This window comes from Teleopsis dalmanni, chromosome 2 (genome assembly GCF_002237135.1).
Source record: "Teleopsis dalmanni isolate 2A chromosome 2, ASM223713v2, whole genome shotgun sequence".
NCBI classification, from domain to species: Eukaryota; Metazoa; Arthropoda; class Insecta; order Diptera; family Diopsidae; genus Teleopsis; species Teleopsis dalmanni.
In genome coordinates this window covers 71,821,995-71,832,762 of record NC_051847.1, presented here as the reverse complement: position 1 = coordinate 71,832,762, position 10,768 = coordinate 71,821,995, and the positions used below count along the sequence as shown (strand labels likewise).

The 10,768-nt window shown below is 30.0% G+C and overlaps 1 protein-coding gene across 2 annotated transcripts in view; it reads right to left on the bottom strand.

Moving 5' to 3' along the window:
- Nucleotides 1-6,790, bottom strand: part of LOC119683855 (actin-57B) — a 6,980-nt gene extending 190 nt beyond the window's left edge. Inside the window, exons 1-2 of one of the 2 annotated variants that reach the window (XR_005252699.1) lie at nucleotides 6,633-6,790; nucleotides 4,237-5,380 (exon numbers count right to left, since the gene is read on the bottom strand). Coding sequence is in view for 1 of the 2 variants with exons in the window: in XM_038097723.1 (XP_037953651.1) it covers nucleotides 4,290-5,380; nucleotides 6,633-6,672 (1,131 nt within the window). In the remaining variant the exon portion in view is untranslated. Of the gene's footprint in view, nucleotides 1-4,225; nucleotides 5,381-6,632 lie in introns of those variants that run through there. The other variant, XM_038097723.1, reaches the window with a different exon arrangement.
- Nucleotides 6,791-10,768: the final 3,978 nt, after the last annotated feature.

The window sequence follows — 10,768 nt, the reverse complement described above, 5'->3', positions numbered from 1 at the left end:
TGATTCCGGACTCAAGTGATGGATCCATGTTTCATCCATTGTCACATATCGACGCAAAAAATCTGATTTATTACGTGTAAACATGGCCAAAGACTGCTCTGAATCATCAACACGTTGTTGTTTTTGATCGACTGTGAGTAAATGCTACACTCACTTTGAAAAGAGCTTTCTCACGGTCAAATGTTCATGCATAATTGTAAACACACTGCCTTCTGATATCTTTATGGTCTCAGCTATCTCAAGCAATTTCAATTTACGATCAGATATAACCAATTTCTGGACTTTTTTGATGTTTTCTGGAGTTACGACCTCAGTTAGACGACCAGAACGTTTACCATTATCGGTGTCTGTACGACCACATTTAAATTCAGCAAATCAATAACAAATAGTTCTTTCGATGGAGCAGAGTCCGGATAACACTTTTGAAGCCATTGCTGAGTTTGTACAGTATTTTTTTTCATCAAGAAGCAATGATAAATTAACACACGAAATTATTTTGAATTCATTGTTTTGAAAATAACAAAAGTAGCATCCCTTAAATGTCTATCACTTTTTTTCTGACTAATCAAAATGTCATGAAATTTTACATATAATCTTTTAAAGGTTGGCACTTCATAAATGCTATATGGACTTGACAATGGCAGCGCCATCTGTGTGTCAGTCACATGACTTATTGAGTGATGTGTTAGATTTTGAAAGTGTTGGGAAAAACCTCTCTACTGAAAACAATAGTTTATATTAAGAATTTAGTTTTTTTCGTAAAAATTGGGGTAAAAAATCAGATTAATACATTATGTATTACAGTAGCTTCGCATAGGTTAGATTAGATTGGAGTGGAGTGAAGGCCTTGTGAAAATTTTAAGATCAAGAAAGCTCACTTGATATTGAATAATGATCCATTGCGGTACAATAGCATTAGTATATATATACACCAAAAGATCAGTATATGACCAACGCCGAAAGGCAATGACTCCCCCATGTAGCTTCGCATAGGTTAGATTAGGTTGCAGTGGAGTGGAAGCCTTGTGAAAGATTTAAGATCAAGAAACCTCACAGTAGGTAAAGCTGGACCAACCTGACATTTCTTTGAATTTGTCTAAGTTCCTAATTTTGCAGGATGACAGTTCGGTCAGATCAGCAAGAAAAGGGCTTCCAAAGATTATAAATCTTCTCCTAGCTAGAGTGCCCATCTCTACACATGAGATGGAGCACATTTTTTACTCATAGCATGTTTCCCTATTATGCAGTAGCCAGTACCGATACCATAGTGCTGGGTATGGTGCGTTTTTTTTCAATGTAGACCAGGTCAACCTGGACGTCTAACAGCAAGATTCGTCTGCCCAGTATTTTTTCAAACATGTAAGAAAAATTCATGACGTAATTAAATATATTATTTATAAGTGTTATTTTATAAAAATTTTTTAAACAATGTTTAAATTGTATAAGTATTAATAGATTAATTGCAATTCAATACAAATCACTTATATAGAGTGTCACTATATATTATACCAGACCATGTGCAGTTAAATAATTATCCACGCATGGACCAATTTAAAATACAACTATATTAAATAGCTTACAATTAACTAAGATTGGTGTATTAATATTTATAGTTAATATTAGTAAAAGAGCTATAAAAGTGCTTTGCACGAGCACTTAAATAATATATATTAAAAAAAAGTTTGATTTTTTTTAAAAAAAATATTACAAAATCTTTCAATTAAATCCAAATAAATATTTTAAAAATGTTTTGTTTATATTTATTCTAAGTTTTATATTCTATTTTATTTTATAATTCCCAGAAACATATATATGTATAAAAAACGGTTAAGAAAAGCGGGTCACTGGTTAAAACGTGACTTAAGTTAGTGATCTTGATTGGTAAAGCAAGTGCTAAACCTTTCCGACAAAATTCATCACATTTCTAAAGATGCTACGTAACAAGAATTTTAGTAAAAGTTTATCATGAGAAAGGATATATTTATTTCAATATATATATTCCCAAAAAAGGCTATTATAAGTGCATAAAATTAAGGAAGAGTTGGTAACAAGGGTGGTTTAAAAATGTGTTGAAGTAAAAACTAAATATAAAAATTGAATGTTTTCAAGTACTACAAAGTCTTCCAGTTGTAAGCATTCACAATTTTCTCAGTATGGGTTTTCCACCTATAAATATGTTCATCGATATAACATATCAGTAATAGCAATGTTTAATAAAAATGTTGCTAAACTTATTTTGAACTTTTCATGTTGCGAAGAACTTTTATTTTGTTGATAAGCTTTAAGAAAATGTTGTTAAGCAGATACAAGTATACGGAAGTATAATGTTTTCTCTGGAATTAGTTTACTGATATAACCATAGACGTATAAAAAATAGAAGTTGGTTATTAAATCTATGTTCAGCCCCAAATATTTATGCCTGTAATCATATGTGCAAATAGAAAAACTTCTATGTAATCTTATTGTTAGCCATTAAAGTTTTTAATTTTAATTAAAAATTGATAAAATTAAAATTATCTGATATATTAAAATTTTATTAATCATAATCACTAATCCAGCAATTTCAATTAATTACTTCAATTAATCCAGTCTATTAAAACTATTAACTTTTTTCAAATTTTCTTAAGTCTCTTAAAACTTTTAATTTTTTCTAAATTTTTTTGTTGTTGTTTCTATAAACTGATATTTGAATTTTTGTTTCATATATACATGTCATTATATTACTAAATTCATCAAAGCCTATTTAATTTTGCATAATACATTTTAATAAACAATAATATAAAATCCAATCGAATCACATTATCTACTAATTTTATTTTTATGATATCATACTTTATCTTCCAAAAATATTAACCTAATTTTCTGTTAAATATCCATTATTATATTGAAATTATATATTAAATTTTAATATCTACAAATCATAAGCGTACAAACTAAATCCCACGATTGCTCTACATTTGGAGAACAACAACGATCAAGATACCTTGACCGTTCTTCTCATGTAGATACGCACATTCCAAATTTATTCTATATACATATTATGCACAAAATATACATAGATTATTTAGCATCTCCAAAATTTTAAAATTTCTATTCAGCTCTTCGATTTCAAAACATTACTTGTATGTCCACACCAATTGTGACCTCCTTTTATAGTTGAGGTGTATACAGTGGAAAATTTTCTCTATGTTTGAAAATTTTTTAAAAATAAAAATATAAAAAGTATTTATACGCAAGCTCCAAAATTTAACGATATCGGATATCAATTTTTCTATATATACAACAGATATATTGTTTAATTATCAATTATTTCTATATGCAAAGCACAAAATTTTTAAATTTAGAAGCTTGCGCCACAAAAATATTATGAAACAAGTGGCGAGAGAAATTCTTCTTATTGATTGTGTTTGGAATAGAAGGGATACAATGGATACAATGGATACATACTGACGGAAAAGATATTTTTGTGAATTTAGTATCTACATATATACTTATACATATATGTATCGATATATATATGTATCGTTAGACAAATATTTATACCAATATTCTCAGGAATGTGGAGTATGCTCTATTGATTGGGATGAAATTGAAAGAGACAATGAGTTCCACGAAATAGATCATATAGTATCGCATATTATAGGCGATATTTTTAGACTGACATTGAATGGAAATATATACTTTATTAACAACAATACTGCAAACTATTATGACAATAATGATATTTTTAAATATAAGCAAATGTATTATCTATAGATTTGAAATTATTAGAGAAACTATTAACGACCTTTGCCTATGACAGCTCTGTCTTTTAATCAAGAGAGGAATGAGAGGAGTTCACCTGTATCGCAAACGACACTGATTTTAAAAATTAAATCTAAAAAATTTGTTTTTATTATAAATATTTATAAATTGTTTTAATTTAAATTACATAAGAAATCTTTAGATTATTTTACATGTGGCAATAAACCCCTTATAAATAATAATTTATTATTTTATTTTTTTTCATTTTCATTCTTTACGATAATATACAAAAAGTTTAACATTGAAGTATGTGACTAAACATTACAAAAAGAAAAATTGGTTTAAGGGGATTATGATGAAAGTTCAGTCGTAAAAAAATAATCTGGAACCATTGATCTTGCTGGCATATTGATATTAACAAAACAACAAATGGGCGGGCATCTCTGAAGGCGTATGTATACTCTTGCAAATGTATATAATGTTGATTAACACCAATACATTTACAAAAGTAGGTACATGTGTGTTGTATAATATTATTAAATAGCTTAGAAGCACTTGCGGTGGACAATGCCTGGGCCGGATTCGTCGTATTCTTCCTTTGAGATCCACATCTGTTGGAAGGTGGAGAGGGAAGCCAAGATGGAACCACCGATCCATACGGAGTATTTACGTTCTGGTGGGGCAATGATCTTGATCTTGATGGTTGATGGAGCCAAGGCGGTGATTTCCTTTTGCATACGATCGGCAATACCTGGGTACATGGTGGTACCACCAGACATGACAATGTTGGCGTACAAGTCCTTACGGATATCTACGTCGCACTTCATGATTGAGTTGTAGACGGTTTCATGGATACCGCATGATTCCATACCCAAGAAGGAAGGTTGGAAGAGGGATTCTGGGCAACGGAAACGTTCATTACCAATGGTGATAACTTGACCGTCAGGAAGTTCATAGGATTTCTCCAATGAGGTGGAGGCGGCAGCGGTGGCCATTTCTTGTTCGAAGTCCAAAGCAACATAGCACAATTTTTCCTTAATGTCACGAACAATTTCACGTTCGGCAGTGGTGGTGAATGAGTAACCACGTTCAGTCAAGATCTTCATCAAGTAGTCGGTCAAATCGCGACCAGCCAAATCCAAACGGAGGATGGCATGGGGCAAAGCATAACCTTCATAGATTGGTACAGTGTGTGAGACACCATCACCAGAATCCAAAACGATACCAGTGGTACGACCGGAAGCGTACAAGGAGAGTACAGCTTGGATGGCAACATACATAGCTGGTGAGTTGAAGGTTTCGAACATGATTTGGGTCATCTTCTCGCGGTTAGCCTTTGGGTTCAATGGGGCTTCAGTGAGCAAGACTGGGTGCTCTTCTGGGGCAACACGCAATTCATTGTAGAAGGTGTGATGCCAGATCTTTTCCATATCATCCCAGTTGGTGATGATACCGTGTTCAATTGGGTATTTGAGGGTCAAGATACCTCTCTTGGATTGGGCTTCATCACCTACATAGGAATCCTTTTGGCCCATACCAACCATGACACCTTGATGACGTGGGCGACCTACAATTGAGGGGAAGACAGCACGGGGTGCGTCATCACCGGCGAAACCGGCCTTGCACATACCGGAGCCTGTAGATAAAAGGAAAAAAAATCAAATTATAACATGACGGAAAATTGAATAACGCGTGGCTGTAATTTTCATTATCAATGAAAATAACAAAAGTGCGGAACGTAAGTAAAAAGTGAAATAGAGATCAAGTGTATATATTTTTCAGTAGTCGGAAAACTAAAATATAGTGATCTATTTTTGTTTGCATGACATAATTTTCTAGTAATTAAATCATTTATTTTGTAGAAGACATTTTAAATAATAAAATGTATGAGAAATATTGATCATATCTATATATATATATGCAAATATAAATATATATATGTATACACATATAAGTATTTATATATGAATAGCATATTTATATTATTTTTTCAAGATATTTATATGTCATATATGATCACTCTAAATTTTTTTCTGGGAAGCCTTTGTATTTTAAATTTTGATTTTAAACTAATAGCAATTTGGAAAATAAATCTTATAAATTTTTCATTAATTGATTTTATATTTTCTTGATAAGATTTTCTTGAAAAATTCGTTTAGAAAAATTTTATGCTTTAAACTACCATTTTTTTCTCTCTTCTAAGTGTTCTATGATTTTTTTTAAAAGGTGCTCAAATTAATTTTTTCTTCCTTCTAAATGTTCTATGATCTTTTTCAAAAGGTGCTCAAATTAGTTTTTAAAATTTTGTAGCAATTAAATAATCAATTTATTTAAAATAATTAATTTTATTATATATAAAATAAATTTTATATTCGTGTGATGTGTGACGAATATTATAATTTTTTTATATATAATTAAAAAAATTTTTTTTTAATAATTAATTATTAATTTTTGGTATATATTGTTAAAAAAAATTATTTATATTAAAATATTTTTTAAATTATTTTGAAATTTAAAAAATTATTTAGAATTTTTTTTAATGTTCTAAATTTTAAATTCTTTTTAAATATTGTATTCAATTAATTATAAATGAAAAAATTTTCATTTAAATTTTTAAAAAATTCTGTACACTTCCGTATATAATTATACGGAAGTGTATATTTTTTTTTAAATTTATTAATTTAATTTCAAAAATTTAATTAATTGTATATATAATTATATACAATTTATTTTAATTGAGCACCATTTTGTTAAAAGAAACTATAAACACTTTTCACTTTTAAACACTTAATCCCTTAAAAGGACTATTGTCCTTTATCCTTGACACTTTTGTTAATCCATTGTGTATTCCAGTGAAAATATTTATCCAATATATCCAATAAACGCACCATTATCAACGACCAAAGCAGCAACCTCATCGTCACACATTTTGTTTAAGTTTTGTGTTTTTTAACGGTACCACGAGTAAAATAATTCAAGAAATACGGCAAATGTGTCCTGTACGCTTTGGAACACAACTGACTGACTAAAGTATACCAGCAACGTGCAGTAGATTTTATACGTCCACAAGAAAACACAACTCGGAGTCTTACAAAATCCAAAATTCCGAAGCACCAACGCCACCGACACTAACACCGCCGTGCTCGCCCACACCTTTAGCGTCGCCCTGCTCAGAACATAGCACAGCGGCAGCAACATTTTTGCTCCTCAGCAATTTTCCGTTTCGCGTAGTCGGTACTAAAAATAGCTGTCTTTCGTTGATTTAGAAATTTTCATTTCAAAATTATTTGGAAAAATCAACAGACTAGAGCGAGACAGTCGCATAATGTTTATAGTTTTAACATAGCGCAGAATAAATAAAAAATTTGATTTTGTCTGTGTGCGGCACGGCACGGCTCGGCACGGTACGGCACGGCACGGCAGAGGCAATGAGAATGTTTAATGCCGTTCCTTCATGATCAAATTGTGGATCCAAAAGTGCCGTATATGGCAAGGCTGACGCTGTGTTAGCTGCGTTCTCTCCAATGTTGGAACAGAAAATCAACATTTAACATTCTTTGCTCTCAATATTTTTAAATATTTTTTTGATATTTTTTTTAGGTCGTGGGGGATTAGAAAATTAATGTTTGTTTCATGTTGTTTTCATGTTGATCGTTTTTCGTTATAATTTTTTTTTTTAATTTTATTATTTTTTTTTTTAAATTTTTTAAAATTTTTTTTAAATTATTTTTTTATATTTTTTTTTATATTTTCTTATTTCTAAAATATTTTTTTATTTATAATTTTATAAATTTTAAAATATTTTTCTTCTGATTATAAATTGTTTCGCTTATTTTATGGCAATTTTCATTAAAGTATTTGTTTAATTCAAATTTTTTTTTGTTTGTGTATTTAAATTTCTATTTTTGGTCATATACTCTTTCCCGTCCCCTGCAGTGATATTTCACATTTGTTTGTTTACTATTTTAATCGTTTCTCTCTTAAAATTAAAAATTTATGTTTTTCATTTTGCATTAAAATTTATTGTAACTTTTGTTTACGAATGTTACGCCATGCATGCTTGAGTGTGTGTGCGCAAAATTACGTGTAAATCAGTCTGTACTTTGGCTACTGACTCTTAATGGATCACTAGAATCTTGTAAATAGCAACTCCTTGCTTTTTTTAAACTTCGAAGTTGGAGATATTTGTTGAGTTATTCATGCAATTTTATTTCGGTAAAGATTTTAAAATTGGTACGTTTAAGTATTTTTGGAAGTCTAAGTGGGGCACGTATATATCTATATTATTAGGTTGCAATAGTATTGAACTTATTCCTTTCGAGTATATCACAGCTGTATACATATCTGTATATACCACAACTTTTCATATATTTGCTAATTATACTTCTGTATATATGTTCGTATATGCCATAACTGTATATATATCTGTATATATTAACTTAAATATTAGCTAAGTTAAGTTAAATTTGGATATGAAAAGATATTGGCATAATTACTAAAAACGTTTAAAAACAATCTATTCGCAATTAGTGGCCTAAATGAGTTGTTGACATGTAGGGAATGTTTCAAATGTCTAATGAAATTACTTTAACCTTCATATAATTAATTAAATTATAAAATTAAATTTTGTAAATTAATTACAAAATTATATAAAAAATTAAGAGATTATTATTAATATTTCTATAAAAGAAGTTTTTTAAATAATTTACATGGAATTCTATTCTCTTACTAATATATAAATGTTTTAAAATATGTTTTAAAACTTAAAACTTATTTTATATGCAGTTATTAGTCGCGTGAGTTACAAACTATTTCTATTTAATATAATTTCTAATAATATTCGGTAGCGTATATTAAATTCGGCGTGTAAGGGCGACAGAAATGTACGCTGCATACGTTATCGGGTTTCCTTATTTTTATACGCCCCTGTTGCATGCGCGCCTTCTGCAGACCCGTACATCACAAGTGGAGTTAGAGCTCCGTTAACCTGATCACTCCACCGGAGACACTGTCAATCAATTCTTTATCCAACTACTGCTTTAATTACGTTTTTCGCTAGGCTATTGTCAACTATTTTCATGAAATATGTTAATTGGCTAAAGAGCTCGTTACAATAGATAGTGTAATCTTTACAAGATTTTATTGAAAATATTATTACGTTGGGAGCATGTGCCCTAAAAATTAAAGATCTATTGTAGCCGTCATGGACCTAGGGTATTTCTCTAAGTTCAATTTCTTTTTAAATTTTAGTATTAAATTTATATTACAAGGTATTTATAGCTTTAACTGATATGAGGTGCCCACTTAGGTATTTCTTTAATTTATGTTACAGTCTCGTACTAATTCACAGCATTTGTTTTCATGTCTAATGCTCGTTCCAACAAAACCAGCAAATCTCATTAAAGTAAGTTTCCAGTTTTATGAGTTTAACCAATAGTGCTTGTTGGTTAAATTTCTACAATTCCAATAATTCCTATACTGATTTTTAAATAAATTAAAATTTTTTTTGATACGGCGATGGGTCAGGTGTGCAGCGCATGAGACTATGTCAAATTTTATTGGGTTAAAGTGCTAGGTCCTATACGTGTAATCTAACAATTAAATACGGAGTATTAAATCCAATAAGTACTAACAAAATTTTTTATCTTTTAGTAGCTAAAACATCTGCATGGTTAGTTAATGGTAGTGTAATGGTTTATGGGTTAGGCTAAGGCCTTTCCGCACGGCGACCAGCTTGATCTATTGTTTACCATGGTTAGTTGAAAAATTCACTAAATTATAAATCAAATTTTCTGTTTATTATTTTACTATTGACCCGTTTCGATTTGAATATTTATTTTTTTATTTATTGAACAAACAAAAATTTAAATATATTACTTCCTATTATTTATATATCACTAAGATTAAGATTTCATGTGAAACAAATCTCCGTAATTACAATACAAAAGTTCATATCTCCTATTGACAAGCCAGCCGTAAAACAATTTGTCAATGGGACAATCCTTTAAGGCAAAGGCAAAGGGTGCAATTAGGATAATTACCAGGATATCGCGCCTATTTCCCTTTGTCATGTCAAATATTTGTTTTCAATTGAAATGCGAATCGGCATTGTGGCAATTGGGTTTATAATTGAATTGGTGATTTGTCAGTTCGTTCAATGGCGATTTTGTGCTGAATTCACACGTCCGTCAGAGAATAAATTGATTTACAAACTGTTTTACTTATAACCACTGTCCATCAGTGCCCAAATATCCTTTAGCGATCAATGTGTAGCACAAGAAAAATCCAATAAAAATTTCTACATTATTTTCTTATTTAAAGATGTTAACTAGATTTTAATATTAATTTTTAGGTCACATAGAAAATACGAGTATATGCGATCAGCTTTACAAATGCCTAAGTTTATTAAGGGGGATAATTCCAAAGAATTATTTTGCCTTTAAATGTATTTCAGTAAGGACACACATCAGATTGGGGTGCAGGGATTTTTTGTTGTGAAAATTGTTTCATTTTTGGAAGTTGTTTACTTTGAAAATAAGGATTTTAATTATTGTTATTTGAATAGTCAGTCAGTAGCTTGTAGTGTTGAGAATATGTGACAGAGGGTAATTACGGTGGCTAATTGAGACTCAATTACAGTGGAACAAATTAAAAAATTAGTACTAATTTGTTCTTTTTTACAAAAACATATATTGGACCTGGAACTTGAGCATTGAAAATTTGTGCAGCCTTAGCTACTTTTGGAAAAACACTATTAGTCACTATTAGTCGCTTTTTATTGGACAATCACAAGTTCTAAGCCGGTCACTTGTAGTTCAAACAATTTATATGAGGATTACAAACTAATTTAAAAAAAAATAATTATTTTCTAAAACCACTGATTATAAATATTTGGGAACATTCGGAAAAGCGTTGTATAGGCAAATAGATTTCAATAATTTAACTAAATTTTTGTTATTGCCTTTTCCTTGCTATTCGAATCCATCTAACTTTTAAACAGTTTCTTTTCGTCATAAAGATGCGG